General features: G+C 30.0%; 1 protein-coding gene across 1 annotated transcript in view; it reads left to right on the forward strand.

Moving 5' to 3' along the window:
* Positions 1 to 21,419, forward strand: part of LOC126743078 (uncharacterized) — a 54,796-nt gene that overhangs the window by 4,869 nt on the left and 28,508 nt on the right. The window contains exons 2-6 of the mRNA XM_050450012.1: positions 3,058 to 3,193; positions 3,577 to 3,770; positions 3,820 to 4,098; positions 4,159 to 4,432; positions 7,195 to 8,099. Coding sequence (XP_050305969.1) covers positions 3,058 to 3,193; positions 3,577 to 3,770; positions 3,820 to 4,098; positions 4,159 to 4,432; positions 7,195 to 8,099 — 1,788 coding nt within the window. The remainder of the gene's footprint in view (positions 1 to 3,057; positions 3,194 to 3,576; positions 3,771 to 3,819; positions 4,099 to 4,158; positions 4,433 to 7,194; positions 8,100 to 21,419) is intronic.

Consider the following 21,419-nt stretch of genomic DNA (forward strand, 5'->3'; position numbering starts at 1 on the left):
TTTAATAAATATCTTATCAAAGCAACAGTCCCTACAGACTGCAATAATGCCATAATAATTATCATGCACAAAAAGGAAAATGTTGCCAACCTAAACAACTATAGGCCAATCAACTTACTGTCACCTCTCTTAAGGGCCTTAAAACTAAACTCGATTTTTCTCAGCCTCCAGAACAATCAGGTCGAGCCGTGCCAACGTATCAAAAATGCACTTACAAACTTAAATTACCAATTTTATGAAAGAAGAATCATACCTTGAATATAAACATTCATTGGGAAACGAAGTAGCAGTTTCAGCAAATGTAACTAAAAAGATTTTGAATAAAAAATGTAGGATTGTAAAAAAGTTACTAGTGGGTCATACATTGAGCATAATTCAAAGTGTATGGAGGAAAAAACTAGTGGTTTCTGAAAAAAAATAGTAGTAGGTTATCTTAGTAGAAATAAAAAAAGTTAATCATGAAAGAAAGTAGAAGTTTCTAAAAAAATTACTAGTAAGTGATGTATGAAAGAACAAACTCGAGATTTCTGAAGATATAACTAGAGGGTCTTTTTACATAAAATTCAAACTTCTCAACGACCTTTCGAACTGAAACTTATAATAGTGGGCATAGATGAGAACCTAAAAGGCAATTTAGAAAACTCAGGGTTCACTCTCAAAAAAACGACTGATTATTGAATGAATTCTGTCAGTTAGGGGCACTGAAAGGAATCAGAAGTTCACTTAAGGATCCTGATAAATTTCTAGAGCTTTACCCAGAGTTATCTGAGGCCAACGGACTTGACTGCTAGTGTTTGTGAACTATGAAAAAGCCTTTAAAAAAAGAAAAAGACTCCTTAGACATAATAAGATGGTAGCTAGGCTGACTGCCAAGTTGACAGTAAATACTGTACCATCCTACAACATATCTACCACCAAGCAACAGCAAGTGTAAGAATACATGAGCAGACCGATAATTGATCGACAGAAAGATACAATCTCGCTTAAGCTGCTTACCACCATTCTTGAATAGTTCAAAATGTTGAAAAATATTGAGCTAGAGAGTCTAGGTATAAAAATCGATAAGAAATCATCTTAATCACCCATTATATTGATATCATATTGCCTATGTGGGTAGCTTATCGAAAACTTCAACATAAATTTAAGTCAGAGATTCCGTTGTGCCTGAAAAGCAAAGGTTTTGATCAATGCATACGTCAAAGACTTTAGCGTTAACGAAGAAATTAGAAAATAAAGTTAGAGCTACACAACGCGCCATGAAACGTTCTCCATCGGGAATTACAATAAGGGGTGGAGTACCCAATGAAACAATAGGACAGAGATCTGGGGTTGCAGATGCGGTAGAGCGAGTGGCTTGCTTGAAACAGAGTTAAGCTGAGCATATAGCTTACAGAAACCATAACCGACCACCAACCAGATGGACAGATGATGTGAAACGCATCTCCACAAACTGAATGCAAGCTGTTCAGAACCGGAAAAATTGGAGATTATTGGAAAGAGGCCTAAATAATAATATCTATTTAACAATTAGAATTACGAGCCTAGAAAAAAAAACATTTTAACTTATTTATCCTGGAAATGACAGAAAAATGGTTGGGCGACCTTAAAAATTTTTAAAAATATGAAAAATAAATTTTTTAAGCTTTGGAAATTAAAACTTGAAAAATCAGTTCAACGACCTGGAAAGAACTTAAAAACAAAAACTTTTTAAAATATCATTTTAAACGTGAAATTTTTCGCTCTTTTCAAATTCAACATTAGAACTAGAAGGTTCCTTTTAAATAAAATTATCTTGAGCTTCAAATCACGTTTAAAACGACCTCTTAAGTCAAATTAAAGATAACCCTTATTTTTTTCTTTATCTTTCCTTTGATAAAGGTCATTTTGTATTATTACTTGTTTTTACAGACTTATTTGCGTGGTCAGATTATTATGAAGCACCCTCTATAAAAATGACTGCAAAGGTGTGAAACAAAAAATTAATTGAAATCTCATGAATGGTCCCAAAAATTAGTTGAACTGCCTGCCATAGTTAAACTGTCAACAACATTCAAGTACATAATTAAAGACTATGGCAGCCTAAAACTACTAAATAAAATAAGAAATAAACTTCAACTGCCTTAAAAAAATAATTATTGAAAATATTTTGTATTAAGTCTTCTGTCTCTTTATCTAACTGGAATATATAAAGATAGTGCTGTAGTCTGAAATTATTGTTATAAATTAAATCGGCAAATATTACAAATGCCTGGAATTGTTAGAAAATGGGTTGCATTTTCTGGAAAACGTAGATATCATTAAACTCTCAATAAACAGTAAAAGTCGCGGTGCTATTCGTCTTCTTTTAAGCTTTAGCTGAAATTACTATCACTTAAGGTGAATAAGAAGTCACTTGAAAACTGCTTTGAAAACAGAAAAATAAAAATTGCCTGCAAATTCAAAAATTTATTTTAAATTTTTAAAGGAAAGAAAATACAAAATAGAATTTTTTTCGCACAATTTTAAAAAAAATTTTTAAGGCATTCAAATTAAAAAACTACTAAAGTCTGTGGAGGGTAATTAATATAATGAATTGTAATTATGGGTAGTGATAAAGAAAAAAATTAATATCTTCAAAAAACAAATATATTTTTTTCTTTTTATACTTTTTTTGCTTTAAAATTTAGTTTAAGGTCATATTTTAGATACTAATTTCTAATTATTAACCAAAAATATTTCAGTTTTTTTAAATTATTTCTGAAGTAAGACGTCCATATGATTATTTTTAGAATTTAACTTGTCAATACTTTAATTAACTTCAATTTATAATCCTTAAAAGCTTGAACAATATTTTCTCTATTTTACTGGGTCAAAAATATCAACCATCTGTTAAGAGGTCACAAATCAAGCGAAAAAGTTCATTAACATTTTCAGCCCGCTGCGAAACCTGATTCAACCATAATCAAAGATACAGTTAAACCAAAAAAAGATGTGTGTATGATTGACTTAATGCGTATTAATGAAATCCACTTAATTATATGCCTACAGGATAAATTTTTTTCAAAAATTTAATTTCAGATTGTTATGAAAGGTTGGCTATAGGAGAAAAACTAAGCCCACAACAAACATACAAGACTTTCGCACACAATACCGTTTCTCAATGCGAAATGGAATGTACAAAAGAGCACAAGAGATGTCGAGCCTACAGTTTTGGGTAAGTATTATAATTTTAATATGACGTAACTCTTATATAACTAATAAGTATATAAAAAATGACGATCCTAGTATTAAAAAAATTATTATCCAATTACTAATTCATCATATAAATATGCACATTACGAGTAAAAAAAATTAAAGAAAAACACCTGAAGGTCGTCGTTTCCTGTGGCCATTTAGGAGAACAATCACAACTCGAAAATAATTGGTCGACTTCTTTTGTTTTCTTATGCCTAGTTAGTTTTTATAACTTGGATGGCCAAGGCTGCACTAAAACTTGAAAATACTTCCTTCTATTATATTATTTTCAAATCGTCGTGATTTATTTGTTGTTATTAAATAATTTATTTAATTACAATGTAAATTATTAATTTTTTATAGCATAGGTCCAAAGGGCAATGGAACATGCCTATTGGGCAAATACATCATAAAAGAAACCGCAGACTTAAAACCCATTGGTACGATCAAAGATACTGATTATGACCTATATACCAAGACACTGGATTGTCAAATAGTCTTAGAACCACCGGAGCACCATGAAGAACAACCAGCTACTCCGCCAGTTAAAATAAAAGGTGATTCAAGCTTTAGTAGCACTTATTACCACTAACAAATCCTTTTTAGTAAGTAAACCTGCTCATGACGGATATGCGGTTCAGGAACAACATGGAGACCACCATATACCAGCCCAAACTAACCACCACCACAACTCAATCTCACAACCAACTGGATATCAATATGCTAAGCCTCAAGGTCAGGCACCAGGACATGTAGGTTCTCAAGGAGATGATCTTCACCACGTCCAGGCACTGGTGAGCATAGCCTCTGGACCTGAGAACGTTTTACATCCTGTACATGACATTTTGGTATCCCAAGACAACTATCCCCCGAAGCCGGTCAATGGTAAATAGGAAATCAGTTACTGCAAATGAAAGTGATATTTTATATATTATTTTATTACAGGGCACTTGCCACCGTTTAGGCCTTCAGCCCTACCAAAACCTTATGACGACCACAAACTACAGCCAGCAAATTTACAGTTTGGGTATGGCTATGGGAGCCTTAGCTACTTGCCAAACACTCATATGGATCAAAATAGTAGACCTGATCCAGAGATTCCTTCTAGGCCCTCTTATGAATTAAATTCTGGATATGGAAATGGTCAGGTTCAGGTGGACCGACGAAAGTACCAATCCCATCACAGTTCTTATAATTCATATGAGTCTGAGAATCACAGGTAAACGTTTTTAATGAAATTCTGCCTGCTGAGCTAGGAAGATCATGGAAATCCCACCTCAATAGTCATTTTGTCAATACTGTTCAATTTCCCAATTATCTCTAGATGGCTAGGATCTCCCATCTTATTTAAGGGGGGAGTTTCATAATCATCTTTTTCTTACAGACCGATAGCATTGCTTCCAACTCTTAAAGGTGACTTATGACAAGTTTAAACTAAAATTAAACTATTAGGTCGGAGCAATTAGGGTTTCGAAGGGCCAAGGGAACATCAGATGCAATATTTTTTCACTTGAACCTTGAACAGTGATGATGCTGCTACAGCAGAGCAGTGTTTTGTGACTTGACCAAGGCATTTGACTGTGTTAGTCACAAGGTACTGCTCTCAAAACATGAGTGGTATGGGTTCAAGGGTTCTGTGGTTTGGGTCTTATTTGCATAATAGAGTGCAGAGTGGTTCTGTGGATGATATCTCTTCAAGGGAGCAACTTGTGACTCTTGGTGTTTCACACGGTTCAGTTCTTGGACCAGTTCCGTTCCTCATTTATATTAATGACATGGTCAATCTTGGAATCTCAGCGAAATTTGTTCAGCTGGCGGATGATGCAACAATTATGTGGCATAAAACTAAATACCACAGTTAATAGAGTTATTGTTAAAATCAAAAAATTTTGTGATTTTAATAAACTGTATTTAAATATTTTAAAAATTAGTGTTATGAATTTTATATGCCATTTAAATGATGTGTTTTTGGAAAATCAAATTAAATGATCAAATGTAAAAAAATCAAATTTTCAGAATGAGCTTCTAAACAAATATACTTACAATTAACAAAACGTTGAATTTTTAGTTATAGAAGACAAGTATAAAACCTTTATTTTAATCGTATAATTTTATTGTTGATATGGAATTTATAATAAATATATTCATTTAAACTTGAATTGTGGTATATTTTACTGTGGGCTTAGAAAGTCTTCGAACAAGCTTTATATTTATCGTAAATATTTTTCAATTAACAAAAAGTACACCACTGCATTTTTCTAAAATAAATTTTATTTTTTAAATCCTTGTTTAGTTTTTAGGTATCTTAGCTTATCTTGAGTTTTTTTTGAAATTTGTATATCTTATTTGGTATAATTATTGCGCTACGATACCTTAATCCATTTAATACTATTTTTTATATTTCTCTGTGTATGATGTTCCATTATTACACTATAAGATATATACGTGTATGAAAAATAAATCGTATGGTTCACAGTGGCATATATGTGATAATAGTAATCGACTTTAAAGACTAGATATGTAAATCCCTTCTCAATTTTTTTAAATGCCGAATTATGTTCCCATTTGCAACCAGAATCGTATATTATATACGTATATTCTTACCTATAATTTTCTTAAAAAGCATTTTTTTCTCAGGCAATTATATTCTGGGAAAAAAAAATTTTTATTAAACCTTTCCAATCTAATAACACAATTTGTTTATTTAAATTTGATATAATTATATACATGTATTAATAAATATTTAATACAAAAACCGTAGATTGGATATTATGGACGAAAAACAGTGATTTTTTAAAGGAATTTCTTACTGGAAAAATGTTTGGGGTGGGTGGGGGGGTTAAGGGTTGTTTTGAGGAAAAACAATGTTTTTGCAGAAAATATATATACAATAATTAATTTAATAACACTGCTTCTTATTTAAATTTGATATAATTTTATATATAAATATTTAATATTAAAACAGCCTAATTAGATTGGATAATATGGATTCGAAACAGTGATTTTTCATAAGAATTTCATACAGAATAGTATATGACAATCGTATATTCTACAGTTTAATAAATATACTTTTACCATATACGGTTGATAAATGTAGCAAAACAAAAAAATTACTAAAAAATCGTTGAATAGATATATATTTAACGATAATAGTATATGATGTTGCTTGTGGTGGTGCATACACACAATACTTTTTAACGTGTTTTTGTCTTGCAAAAAAAAAATCCGATCTCTGTATGATGTGAGTAGAAGAGAGTTTTGCAGCCAACCATTTATCACTTATATAATACTAAACTTTTCTTCCTCATTTATATGGAAATATGTTTGTTTAGTTCATAAGAAATTTAAAAATATGAACGCAACAAATAGGCATAATTAAAGCAGTCAATGCTAATGATGTAATCTACTTGGATGTAAATAATGTTTGCCATTCTGTCATCGAATTCGGCACTCTTTTCTTACGTGTTTATAAGGTCAAATATGATTCCTCGAATATTTGCTTTAGTGCTGAATTCATTATCAGAATGCCTCTAGACTTTGAATTCTCACTAAATATTTTCCAAGAAGTTGAAATCTTCCTTGATTTGAGACAGTTAAAAACATTATACACATAATATACTCATAACGTGGTCGGGGTCAAGCAGGGTAAAATTATTCTAAGTTTACCAGCTTTTTGCCTAGGCCTACAAGTTCAATGATCAAAAGAACATTAGAGAACGTATTAAAGAGCTATTAGTTGCGAAAGGTGATTATGACTTAATTTAGTCAAACTTTCTACCTTATTTGTTTGTGCGATTCATTTTTGTTTCACTTACATAAAACACAATTTATAGCGAATGTACTTATATAAAAATAAAGCATTTATTGATTGATTGAATAGTACCAATGGAAACTTTGAAGTTAACATGATCTTCTTAGAGCAAAGTTCTAAACATTAAAGTATAAATCTCTCAAGCATAACATATATATTTTTGGTTTTAGGTACAGTCTAGAGCATGCCGAAGACTACAATCCAAACTACAATTTTTACGACCACTATGAAAAACCTTTTCCAAATTACCCCAATAAGTACGGATCCGTTATTCCTCATCCGAACGACTATAATCGTCCAGACTACGACTATTTATTTTTGAGACCTGGAAATGACCCCAGTAGACCTGACTGGGGTGAATCTGGATATGGGAGGCCTATAAAGCCCAATTATGAACATAAAATGCCTCATAAAGCTTCGGGATATATGCCTGGCAGGCCTTCTGGAGATGGTGCAATGGCTTCTGGATTTTCTAGACCTAAGTCTAGTTATCACGATTTAAGTGCTGATTATGAACATGGATTAGGTTTGGGATTTGGTGATAGGCCTATAAAGCCTAGTGAAGACTCTATTTATAGACCTAATAGACCCAGTTATCATGATACACATTCTGATCGTGAACCTGGATATAGCAATAACCTTTCCAGGCCTAGTGAAGACCTTGTTTATGGACATCCTAGACCTAGTTCACACTCTAATCATGAGCCTGGGGTAAATTTCGATTATGGCAATAAACCTTCCAGGCCTAGTGAAGACTCCATTTATACTAGACCTAGTAGACCCAGTTACCAAGATGCACGTCCCGATCATAAACCAGGATATGGTGGTGACCCGTTCTCTGGATACAAATATAATGTTCCGGGATATGGTACGCAGGTATTGGAAGAGAATCCGACCAATTTAAGTTCGAATTCTCGACCAACATCCTCGGGGCTATCCAACCATTACGGAGGAATTGACTACGGAAATAGAAATTATAGAAAACCGGAGACGGGAAATCGAAAAGTCGTGACAAGTGGTAGTGATTATGGTGGTAAGCACGTGGTTACTGGGATTATCAAGGAAATTAAAGAGGGTAAGTACTGTCGAAGCTTGTTTTAATTCGGCATCAAAAGGAAATTGGGTGTAAATTTGATTGAAAATGCATCCTCGAAACTTGAAGCAAAAATAAGAGCAATCGTACTTATTGAAGGGTACAAAGTAAAATTAAATAATTATGAATTATAGCACTGATAATGATTTATTTTATATCGAAATAATACGTGTGTCATTATAATTTTAGTAGCTTTAAAGTCCTTTAAGAAATGTCCTAAGTTGATGATGGTTGCTCGGAGGCGAAACGTCGGCTTGCGAATTTTAAATTTCAAGCAGCCAACTATACATAAAATTGATAATGATTTTTTTTTGGTTCGAAACGTCGAATCAATGGCACGTGTGTCACAATAGATTTTGAATTAAAATTTGATTTTAATCAAAGGAAAAGAATAATTTGCAACATTTAAGAATCAAAGCTGATGATCGTTTTTTTTTTGTTCAAAACATCGAATCAATGTCAAAAAAAATATTTATCAAATAAAAATGATGATTTTTTAGTTTGTGTTTCGAGAAAAGTATATTTAAGAATCAAAAGTGATGATGGTTTTTGCAAACAAAACGTCGGCTTTCAAATCTTCTAAAACTGATTTTTCTCTTACCTTAGTACCATATATTAACGTTAATGATATCTAATTAATATATTATTTGGAAAATCCCAAACTGGACTTGAACAAAATTAATTAAGCAATCAAGCCATTGCTCGCTAATTATTCCATTATTCGACTAATTTTTTAAGAATAACCATAATTATGAAAACAATAGCATAATTAAAATGTTAGGACATCATTGTCATTTTCGTTCGTGTTCGCGTATATACGGCGTGCTTGCGTTCGTGTCATGCAAAAAAATAATAATTTTAAAATTATGTATTGGTCAATAAATAAATAATAATAATTAAAAAAAATACTTAAAACAGTCTTAAGGAAGCACCAATTACCATTTGTTAATTATATAATAATACTCCCTGATGCAAATAGATATGACGTCATAGGTGACCCTTACATCATCCTTATTTGTCAAAGATAAAAATCTCATGGTGCCATAATAACGCCGAAGGCTGCAACAATCGCATCCATTGTTGCCATTATGCATAACTAATTTTTTTAAAGTCATTTATCAAATTCGGTTACCGTAATTAATGGTTTTTTATACCTGTTTAAAAAAACGGGAATTATACAACGTGGTAGGTATATCATTAATAGTGCAAAATCTCGACATAGAATAGAACATTCTTTATAGAATTCTAAAAAATTTAATAGGTTAGTCTTTGCTAAAGTAACTGTTGAGATATAAAAGGTTGAAAATGATCTCCTGATAATTTTACTTATTTAAGTACCTTTGTCTTAAAACCTATCACAGTATATAAATATCGCCGTCCAGATCAAAATTTTGTCGCTAGGTCGATGATCATAATTAAATTGCACCAAGACACCTTGACCAAGACAAAAAAAAAACAAAAGTTTTGCCAATTTCAAACATGTTGTCACCCAAAAATAAATACGTTTTTAGTTGTAGATTGTAGAGGCAATTAATTTTTAAAATCGCTGATGACACAAGACAAATATTTTATAATATCTTGTCAAATAACAATTATTCTACAATATCGTAATTCTAGGGAATGCACAACTAAAACATATATTTCTTGAACGTTTGAGCTAGTTATGTATACCAGCCGGGCAAACTTCTTTCTTAGGTGCTAAAATACCCGTGCATCAACATTCGTTGTATGCATTTTAGCGTAGTCAATGAATTTCTTATCGTTACGTTACAAGTGGGTGCAAAATAATTGTAACGACTTTTGTGATGTAATATAATTGTAGCGATTTTATTTTTAAATTGTTGCTTTGGCGTTTTTCTCTTAAATATCTTATCTCAATTTTCTTTCGCAATTTAATCTTTTATTAATAATTAAAGAAATGTAGGTAAATTACCAAAATTTAAAATGCTGAAAATAATAAAGTAAGATGTCTGGAAATTGACGAAGATGACTTTAAATGCCTGGAAAAAATTAAACATGGTTCAACTGCGTAAAATTATTTAAAAAACGAGTTCAAAAATAAGAAATGCTTTTAAGTAAATTTTGTTTTTTTGGAATAACCATTAAGGAAATTAAAAAAAAAATTTATGAATTTATTCTACAACTTTCTTGAATTTTTGTGTTTTTCCTATTTAAAAATTCTCCTCTCTCTCCTCCTTAAATTTTTTAATTTTATTGTTATTGAGTTAATTTATATTTTATTCTATAAGAATATTTTTTTAAATTAAGGCTCTTTTCAAAATCTTTATTCTTATATTGATTATTAAAAAAGTAATGAAAAGTTAATTTAAAAATTCTGAAAATTACTGAATAAAATAAGGTAGGATGTCTGGAAGTTAATAAGATTGGATAAAAAAATGGCTTCAACTGCCTATACTAAAATTAGAACAAGTAAGTGAAAAACGACTTCAGAAGCAATAATTTTTTTTAAAACCAATAAAAAAATCTAAATTTTTATTATTTAGATTTTGATCTTAATGTTTTCTTTTTAAATATGTTTTCTTTAATTTTACTTTTTTGCATAAATTTATATTTTATTTAATATTTAATTAAAAATATTTAAAAAAAAATGAGCAAATTTAATATCCTGAAAATGACTTTAGGGTGCCTGGAAAATTGTCTGCATTTAATAGAGAAAAGCATGGCTTCAGCTATTAAAAAATGACTTCAAAAATGTGGAAAGGCTTCAACTGTCTGGACTAAGACTGGAACAAATAATTGAGAAGTGGCTTCAACAATAATATTTTTTCTTGAAAAATCAATAAAAAATAATAATTTTTATTATTTAGATTTTATTCCTTAATTGTTTTTGCCTTTTTCTTCTTAAATATTTTTTTAATAATTTTTTTTGCATATATTTGTATTTTATTAATTTTTTTATTCAATTTTTTACAAGTACTTACAAAATATAAGCAAAAAGTAAAAAATGGCATCAAATGTCTAAGACTATTACAAACCGATATCAAATTTTTTTTATATAGATTCTATTTTTTTTTGCCTTTTCCTCCTAAAATATATTTTTTTATTTTCCTTTTTTTGTAGTCATCTATCTAATTCTAGTAATAATTAAAAAATAAGTAAATTTTCAAAATTTAAAAGCTAAAGACATAGCTCCAACCGCCTACAATTATAAAAAACGACTTCAAAAATGAAAAATGACTTCGAATGCCTAGACTAAGACTGCGACAAATATTTAAGAAATAGCTTCAAATGCAATAAGTTTTTTTTAAACCATTTAAAGAATTTAGCAATTATTTTTTAGTTAGTTATTTAGATTTTATTGTTCATTTTTTTTGGTCTTTTTGTCCTTAGTTACTTTTTTGATTTTCCTTTTTTTGCATAAATTTATATTTTATTTTGTTATTTTTTTCAATTTAATAAGATTGAGTCCAACCAAATATTTATTCCAATATTCCCTGGACTGGAATTAATATTTGAGAAATACCTTCAAATGAATTGAGTTTTTATAACCATTTAAAGAATCTAAATTTTTATTAATTACATTTTATTTTTAAATTTTGTTTTGTTCATTTTCTCCTAATATTTTTAAATTTTACTTTTCTCGCATAAATTTATATTTTATTTTAATTTTCCAGTTCAATCTTTTAATAATAATTAAAAAATAAGTTAATTAAAAAAAGCAAATATAGGTTAAGTATTACATAACAGGTAGTTTTTTGTACTTTTTTTCTTGTTTTTCTCTCTTGTATATTGTCAAAGATATATGATGATTCTAAACAAATTTATTTCATTTCCTTTCATTGATCAATGCCTCGAAAACGTGAGGAAATAACGTCAATAGAATAAAATTAAAAATTTATACAAATAAAACCTGTTTGTCTTCTGATATCTGAAATAAAATAAAAAACTGCTTTAATTTCTTAAAAACTTAAAGTATTAAGTGCGAAAAGTTGAAAAACAAAAAATATTTAATAAAAAAATTATTATAGAAGATGAAAAAAAACTTGAAATAATTAGAAAACATAAATAATTACATCAAATTCCTCCAAAACATTTTTTTTGTAAAAAAACGGGAATTTTGAACATTATTTTAATGGTAAACCCCAAATTTGCAAACATTTTCAGATTTTCCGTACAATTGCAAAAAAATTGATGAGTTATATGCCATACTTATGCTGAAATAACTGATGAGATATAAGACGTTGAAAATTGTCTCTTTATTTAAAAAATACTTATTTAAAAACGTTTGTCATATATAGAACCTATCTTAATATACGAGTAACTATGAACGAATAATATCTGAATAAATATTCTTCTACCATTAGCGACAAACCTCAATTTTTGGCCTTTTTGGGACAATATTATACTACATGTAAAACATACTAAAAATTAAACCCTTTTTTGTTGTAGGTTGCAGGGTCAATTAATATTTAAAATCACTGATAACACTTAAAATAATATATGTGATAAAAAAAATAAAACCCATTTTTTATCATCACTTGTCATAATATGTAAACAGCTTTTTAAGCTGTACAGTAGCTTGTATATCTATGTAATATCCTAATTCTAGATAATTTACAATAAAACATAATTTTGTTGACCGGCCATGTATATTGTTTAGATGTGAAATACCTTTCAGCGGAACGATGTTAATTTTTTAGATCTAAGTATCCTATTAGAGACTATATTTATAATTAACTAAATAATATTTCTAATAAAAAAATTGTAAACGAATTTAAAAAAACAATATGGAAGTAAGAACCACAAATTAAAAAAGACAAAAAAATTGTATTGGAGTTTATTTATGTTTTCCATTTAGAAAACATACATGAAATTAAACTTCAAATAAATGTTTGTTTTAAATTTGAAATTTTCGTTCATGTTTTTCAATAATTCATTTTCCAACACTCTTTATTTTTTCCATGCATAGCAAATAATTCTTTATTCTTTTTAGACAATTATATTAGTTTTTTATCTTTTTTGCATTATACTTTTCATATTTTCCAGGCACTTTTAAGTAATTTATCCTTCTACTATGAAATAAGTATTTAAGTCTTCCAGGGATTTTACGGAATTTTTCAGGCTCTTGCAATCATTCTGAATTAGAAATTCAAGAATCCTCGCCATTACTTCTTCAAAGCATTGAAAATAATTTTTCTTTAATGTCTATATCAGACCGCTGAGTAATCAAAAAAGATTCGTTAATTTCATTTTCTGTTTTTATATAATTATTGTTTTATTTAATAATTATTTATACCATTTAGTTATTTATTGTAATTTTTTCAATTAATTCCATTAATGTTATTTTCTCATATATCTCAGGCATTGATCAATGAAATGAAGTTATTGTGATTAGAATCATCAAATATTATTAACAAAACACAAATTAAAAATCAAAAAAGAACCTTACCTAACAGGTTCTCAACCTCAACCTCTATTTGTTTTTTTTTTTATTTGAGCTTCATTGAGTAATTAAGAAAATGCCATTTTATTGTTTACTTATCTTATATTTGCTTAAAATTATACTATTTTAATATATTGCTAGGCCAAACAATTTAATATATTGCTTGGGTATGGAAATCAATGCATTAACTTGCAATAAAAAAAAACTTAGTTAAAAAGATAACGATAGCGTTTATCCTACTCCCACTCTATGAGAAGAATGACTAAAAGAATGCTTAATAAACACTTCAATTTTGGACAACATAAAACATTAGATATTCATTTGTAGGAGATTTATCAGTTTTTAAAGTCCTATTAACAGATGAGAAGAAAATCAATAATGACTTCAATAACTTCAAAAGAATGAAGAACTCGCAATGGAACTCTTATTGTGATTTTGTATTTCTTTCTCAACTGCCTGGAAGAAACAAGAAATTTCCTTTTCCTTGTTTCTAGCAATTTTGGAAAACTGGAGGACGAAGAAAATGGTTTGGGCGCGGTTTTTTAAAGTAGTAATAATAACTTAAAAGAAAATCAATAATGAGTTCAATTAGCTGAAAAGGAATGACTCGCAATGGAGCTCTTTAAGAGATTTTGTATTTCTTGCTCAACTGCCTGGAAAAAACAAGAAATGTCCTTTTCCAGGCACTTAAATTAATTTTAAAAAACTTCAAAATGTAGAGATTAATTTGTGTGAAGACGAAGAAAAGGGTTGGTTAGGACGGCTTTTTAAAGTCATATTTAGAGCTGAGAAGAAAATCTATAATGACTTCAATTACCTGAAAAGAAATGACTCGCAATAAAACTCTTTGGATAACAAGAAAAGCCCGTTCCCAGGCCCTTGAATTAATTATAAAGAACCTCAAAAGCAGATATTAATTTGTCGAAAGACAAAGAAAAGGACATGGCTCTTTAAAGCCGAATTTACAGCCAAGAAGAAAATCAATAATGAATTCAGAGAGATGACTCGCAATGGAACTCTTAATGAAATTCTACCAAAAATTTTGATTTTTTTTTGAGAATCCTATAGATTGTACTTAAATTTGAAACCATTAGAGTACTACCGCAAATCATCCAAAAATAGCAAGTAGTATATATTATAGACAGCACACTGAACCGCGATGTTGCCATTAAAGCCAACAGCTTAATTCAGAGATCTGAGGATGTAGTTTTAATTAGATTTAAATTTACAACTTTTTGTTTGAGTAAAAAAGGATCGGTAAGCACACCACCGTTGAAGCATATACGTATTACTTAACTTAAAAATATTCTGGCAACATCGGAATTGTACCGCCAATACGGTACAATAGTTCTTACAATAGTGCTTTTCTTCTATTGCCTCTCCCCTAAAATCAAATTGAAAAAGATTTTTCAATAAATATTTGGTTTTCGCATACCCAATGAAAATGAATGATTTATAGTATTTCTTCTTATGTTTTATGATCTGAAATGTACATGAAACCACCCCGAGCCACCACTTTTAATTCATCCCCGGTAAAAGGCAGTTTTTCCAGTTTAACTTTTTCAGATGTCTCTGTATACTAACATGCTCCACATCTCGTTAATAATTTTTTTACTGTTCTGCCTTTACTTCCTATAGTACACACACAACAATTTTCCCACACACAAGCCCTTTTGTCATAAAATCACACAATACCGATCCAACCAAATAAATCAGTGCATCTCTCAATAGTCCTCTCATCAAAATGGCACGATTAAAGAACAACTGCAGCACACCCACCATAGTGCATCATCACACTCATTCACTAAAATTACTCGCATATCCTTGGGAAGAACCCATATAATCTAACAACTGGGTTCGAGACATACAGTAATCGCATTCAATGTGTTATAGCAATCAAATAATTTTTTTTTAAGTTTAATTTGGTAGGAAAACATCGCGATTGTTTATAAGCCAAAGACCATCTAGTTCTTAAAGAGTAGAAAATTGCGTAAAAAGTCGACTTTTGTATGCAAATTTTTCGCCTGGGAATAGCTGCCATTTCCATTAGGCTGCGTGGTCAAACAGAAAGCAAAAGTATAGTGCCGAAGATTCGAATATGAAATTCAGTGGATTTGTGTAAAAAAGTGCTGCGAGATGTCCTGATTTATAGTGTCACTTTGAAGCTTTCTCCGGGGGATGAATATGGGGGTGTTAAGGACTTTTGTTATTGGGTTTGTTTGTTGTGTTTTTGTTGTTGGCGGTACTATTATTGTTATTGAGGATGCCAAAGGTAATAAGGTTTTGTTTCAATTATTTTTTCATTTTTAGATATTCGTTTTCTAATCATTTGTAATATTTTTGTGTTAAAAAATCATAATATTAAAATTCTGATTGAAAAGTTCACTTTATATACATGATGCCTCATGAATGAGTTTCTTGAAATAAAATTAAAAATAATCAGAAAGTTTTCACTTAATTGACTTTATCACCATGTTTCTTCTTAGAGATAAGACATCTTACTTAATCTTAACTTACTAATTGTAAAGTTATTTTGGGAAAAACCTGTTAAGTGCTTGATTTTTTTTTAATATCATGTGATTTACGTATACAGTGTGTATCAGCCAAATGAAATAAATTCTCGAAAAAACGCTTAGGTACGTTGATGGGTAATTTTATTTGCCTTTTTTTTTCAACAGAAAAAATATACAGGTCAATATAAACTTTTTTATTTTAAATGCCACTCCCTGTATATTACTTAATTTTATGATTTTTCAGAATATTCTCGACGTATTTCATGAACTATTTCTCCTTACTGATTATACCTTCTTACTTAGATTAAAAATAAATAAATGAATAAAAGTGTGTTCTTCACTTTGGCATTGGAAATTATTGTCTGGCAGCAATAGATCAGTGTGACAGTCGTTTGAATTTCTTTAACTGCTTATAAGTAAAATAGTCCCTTATTCCATGAAAAATGTCCCAATTTTCCACCTTTATCCCAGGGAACGATTAGTAAAATAAAAAAGCAGCTTCTCAACATATTAAACACATATTCAATACAACACAACTCTTGGACATATTAAAAATGCAGCTGCAAATAAGTGATAATACCAAATTGGATATTATGCTTCAGTTTAAGGAAATCTATATACTTTTGATCAAAAATCAGTGCCAATCTTCAATGTTAGCCAGTAATCAATTATACGAATATTGAAAGAAAATAAAATGGATTCCTATAAATTGATACCAACTCAGGAACTCATGGAAGACGATTTTAATAGCAGAACAGATTTTTGTAAACTTGATGGCTGACAAAGATAGCTAACAATAAGATATAATCAGAGCATGTTTTGTTTTCAGATAGGTACACACCTTCATCTTCATGTTATTCGACAAAATTGCTACTATTGGTCTAAAGAAAATTCTCACTTGCTGAGGGAAGAACATACCCAAAAGCCTAAAAAGTCAATGATTGGGCAGGAATTTTTCTTGGAGATCATATCATAGGACTCTTGGTTATCGATGTTAATTAGAATAGTGAAGATTATTAAAAACTGCTCCAAATTAATATTGTGCCAAATTTGAAAAGATTCCAAGTTCCTACTAATATCATATGGTTTCAGCAAGATAAAGTACTAAATCAATGTCTGGCAGTACCTCAAACGAATATTTCAAAATCTGTGGGATACGAGGACCAAAGGAATGGTCAGCACGATCTCCTGATCTGACATCATTAGATTTTTTTATAAAGATACGTGAAAAATATTATCTACAAAATTAAGTCCTTTGATTTTTGGGTTTTCTATTTTCTCAAAAAATTAATCAATTAAAAGTATGTTTCTCCAGAAAGCGATTATTTTTAATTTATTTTCAGCCATTGCGTAGGAATAATTAATTTATTTTAGAAGCAGTTCATATTATCTAAAATTATCCAGTCCAGTGTTTTTTTCTAACTGAATAATTTTCTCAATCTTCTTTGACTGCCTGAAAGTTATTTCTTATTTGTTCTAGTGGTCAAACAACATTTTTATTATATTCCTATTTTCTTTGAAACAATTTTTCCTTATAACAGCTCTTGTAAGCTGCTAAAAGGCTTTTTTTTAAGTCAACAGATTTTTTTCCCTGGCTATTTTCTATTACTTCAATGACAAGTTATTTCCTTCAAATGATCAAATAGAACATTAATTTTTTTAAATTTCCTATTTCTTTTATAGAGAATTTTGGCGTTTTTTTCTATTAAACTAATATCTTTGGTTTAAAATGTTCGTTTTTCAGCCAGTTGACATTACTTTAAGTTTTCAACTAGCAGTTTAACAGTTTTTCGAAGCCTCAAATTTAAATTTCACAATTTTTTCCAGAAGTAATATCTTTAGAAATAGTGAAACATATTTATTATTTTTTTTACTATACGTCTACCTGGTTTATTACTTTGACCAGAGGTTTTTATTAATTTATTGCAGAAAATTTCTTCAGAAATGTAGTTCGTGTATTTTCTTTCTTAAAATTGTTTTTTTTTTTAATTAAATCAAATTAAAAGTGTTTTTCCCAGTAGTTAATTATAATTAATAGTTCATATAATTTTTTATTTTCTTCAAGCCTGTCCAAATAAATGTATGATTAATTTCTTTTTTTTTCGAAAAAGTGATTTTTGTTTTTTTCAAACAGTTGGTAGACAGTTTTTTTCCAAAAATTTAAATATTTTTTTCCCGGAAGTCGATCTTCATTTCTCACAATTGACTGAAAGTAATTATTCCTATTTTTAATATTCAAACAGAAACTTCTATATTTTGTAAAAATTTCTGATTCATGCAGTCGAAGTATTTTTTCGCAAAAGCTAATTTCCAGGCACTTTATATAGTTTTTAGTTCCTCTAACCAGAATTTTAATTTCCATAAAAAAGTTTAAAATCCTTTTTATTTTTGAGTGGAATGTTTTGAGTCTCAAATTTATTATGAATTATATCCTTTCTAACCAGTTTTTTTCCGAAAAGTTAGTTTTTTTATTTCCAGGCAGTTAATTGGCAGTTTTTTCAAAAAATTTTAAGGTCTCTCGAATCAGATTTTTGATTTTCAAGTGCTCAAATATATTTCTAATCATCCAGATAATTAATTAATTTTTTTCCAAACAAGCTATTTATTTCCTGTGTAGCCAGTTTTTCCTTGTTGAACAATAGATTTTGCCAAAAAATAAAAAAAAATTTCCAGGCTTTTAATCTTCAACTTCAAATAGAAACTGCTCTGTTAACCCTGGTAAATTTAATTCCTTTTTTGTATCTGTTGCATCCAGCCTTGTCAGTGATCACAATGTCTGATAAGACCTTCTTTTAAGAGCCAGTAATAGATGATGGTGTTCGCCTATATGGATGAACAGATTCCAATTGACTGTTAAACTAACTCATTCCATGGACGTCTATAATATAAACAGCAAAATAAAATCTAGTAAAGAATTTTCTCAACAAATCACTGACATACCTGTTAAATTTCTGTATTTGCTCTGCACATATTCAGACTCCTTCAAAAAAACAAAAGTTGGTATACCTTTAAAAAGGGAGACCAGAACAATTGAGGTTACTACAGGCCTATTTCAGTTATACCTGTCTTGGGTCCAATATTCAAAGTAATATTAAAAAGAATTGTTTTAAAACAAGAAAATGCTGTAGGTGGGACAATTTGGCTTTAGAACTGGCCAACCTACAGTTACAGAGTCCCAGATATTGTGGTAGATATCGTCGAGGGCTCTGAGGGAAGGAAAGATGTTGGTATAACTTTGTGTGACCTCAGTAAGGCGTTCGACAGCATTTTCCATGACTTTGAAAAAATTGAGCAGTTACGGTATAAGAGGGTTATCCTTGGATTTTATTGATATCTTATATGTCAGGTCGAAAGCACTATATAGATTTTGTTGGAAAACAATCTGACTATAGTAGTATTACTAGTGGCGTGCCTCAAGGCTCAATATAAGGGCCATTATTGTCTATCATATATGTGAATAATTTGTATAATTTCATCTTTTCAAATAATTGCATGCAATATGCAGATGCTACAACACTTATAAAAAGAAAAACAAGGACATAAATACTTTGAAATCTGATATAGACCACTTTTTGACTCTCACATGCGGTATGGACTGCAACTCTATCTTCATATTTCAAAAAAAAGTGGTACCGAGACCACTGTATTAAGGATTTTAATTCTACGTTGCTTGCACATTTATCTCCATTTAAGCGAAATACATAAAAATAAAAACAAGTATAAGTCCAACTCGGACCTTTCTCAAAAACTAACTTCAGGTAATTTCAAAAAAGCGAACACGCGTTTTTTTCTAATTTTCCACACAGTTAATGTACCTTTTAAATCCATCCAACCAGATTTTTTTCCAAAAAAAAAAAATCAAAAGGTCAGGAAAATGGTCAGGTCTGTCAAGGCTCGAATATATTGTTAATTATCCAAAAAATTTTATTCGAAAAAAGTTTCTTTTCCACCTAGTTTTTCCCAAAAAGGTAATTTTTATTCTTTCCAAATGTTTAAAAACCGCTCAGTTTTTTCCAAAAATTTTAGTCTATTAGGATAGCATCGCGCAAGAGTACGCGTTTCCTAAGAGTATGCGGTCGCTATTTTTCCATACTTATCCAACTCTTCCAGTAGTCATTTGGTCAGCAGTTCGTTATGAGACGTCTGAAAGGCGTAAGTATTGTTCTTGGCCATTTGCAATTAATACATCAAACTTATCCCAAAAAAAAGTTTATTTGTAATTTTTTAGACTCCTAAGGTAAGTGACATGAGATTAGTAGTTTTTGTTGGTTAAAAACTTTAATGAATAATGATGTCTACACTCCATTTTTACCGGCATAAATAGAAGTTTTGCTGGTTGCCTAAATGTGTATTTAAAATGTTGAAGCCTTTTTGTCTGAGTTCTAAGTGTACGCACCCAAAGAGTACGCATGCGAACTCTTAGGATTTATGCCATATAGTTTTTATTATCGCCCCATGCGAGTCATAAGATTCAACCATTCGATAGGGGATTTTTCTTTCCTTTAAAAAGGGCTTTTTGAAATGAATGTGATAAATAGGTGGTTATCAATCCTGGACATGCTATTAAATTAAAAGAATTAGCCGATCTTTTCCATTCTGCCTATTCCAAAGCAGCCACTATCCAAATTTGTGAAAAATCTTTTAGCTGCACAGCAATATATCCATATAATCCCGATGTTTTCAGTGATACAGACTTTGCGCCTTCGGAGGTCACAGATAGACCGCAACTGGAGGTGGTTCAAGAAAACCAATCGGAAATTGAAGCGGCCCATTTGCCTATTAATCACTTATCTAATAAAGAGGATATTAGCATTCTTGCGGATATACCGGATCAAATATTAAATTGATCAAAATAAAAAAAATAAATACAAAATCAAAAATTGGTCGATAAAAGGCAAACTAGAACGCCTAGTCCACAATTAGCAACTACTTCTAAGACAGTGGTTGAGCCATGTGAACCCGGTCCAAGCGGTCCAAGTGTTTCACGACTTACACCTAAAATGATCTCGCCTCTTCCGAAAGCAACTCATGTGCAAGTTATAAGAAACAAGCCAAGAAAATCCGAAATTTTATTGTCAAGTTCTTACAAAGATAGTTTAATACAAGAAACCGAAGGAAAGAAAGCAAAGAAGGGCCAAAAAGAAAAGTTCTTGCTGATTCTATTGTACAAAGTAGCGAACCTGGTGTTTTGGTAAAGAAGAAAAAAGTCGACAAAAACGACAATACAATTTGTGCTGGGCGTTTTGAATATTATTCTACATCTTTTTGGTTAAAGTGCAATTTCCATGAAAACGGGTGGCATGAGGACTGTTTTTTTAACTTTTGGTTTTATTAAGCCATATAAAAATATATAATAATAAAAATTTTTTGGGCACTATTTTGTTT

This window comes from Anthonomus grandis, chromosome 12, assembly GCF_022605725.1.
Source record: "Anthonomus grandis grandis chromosome 12, icAntGran1.3, whole genome shotgun sequence".
Taxonomy (NCBI): domain Eukaryota; kingdom Metazoa; phylum Arthropoda; class Insecta; order Coleoptera; family Curculionidae; genus Anthonomus; species Anthonomus grandis.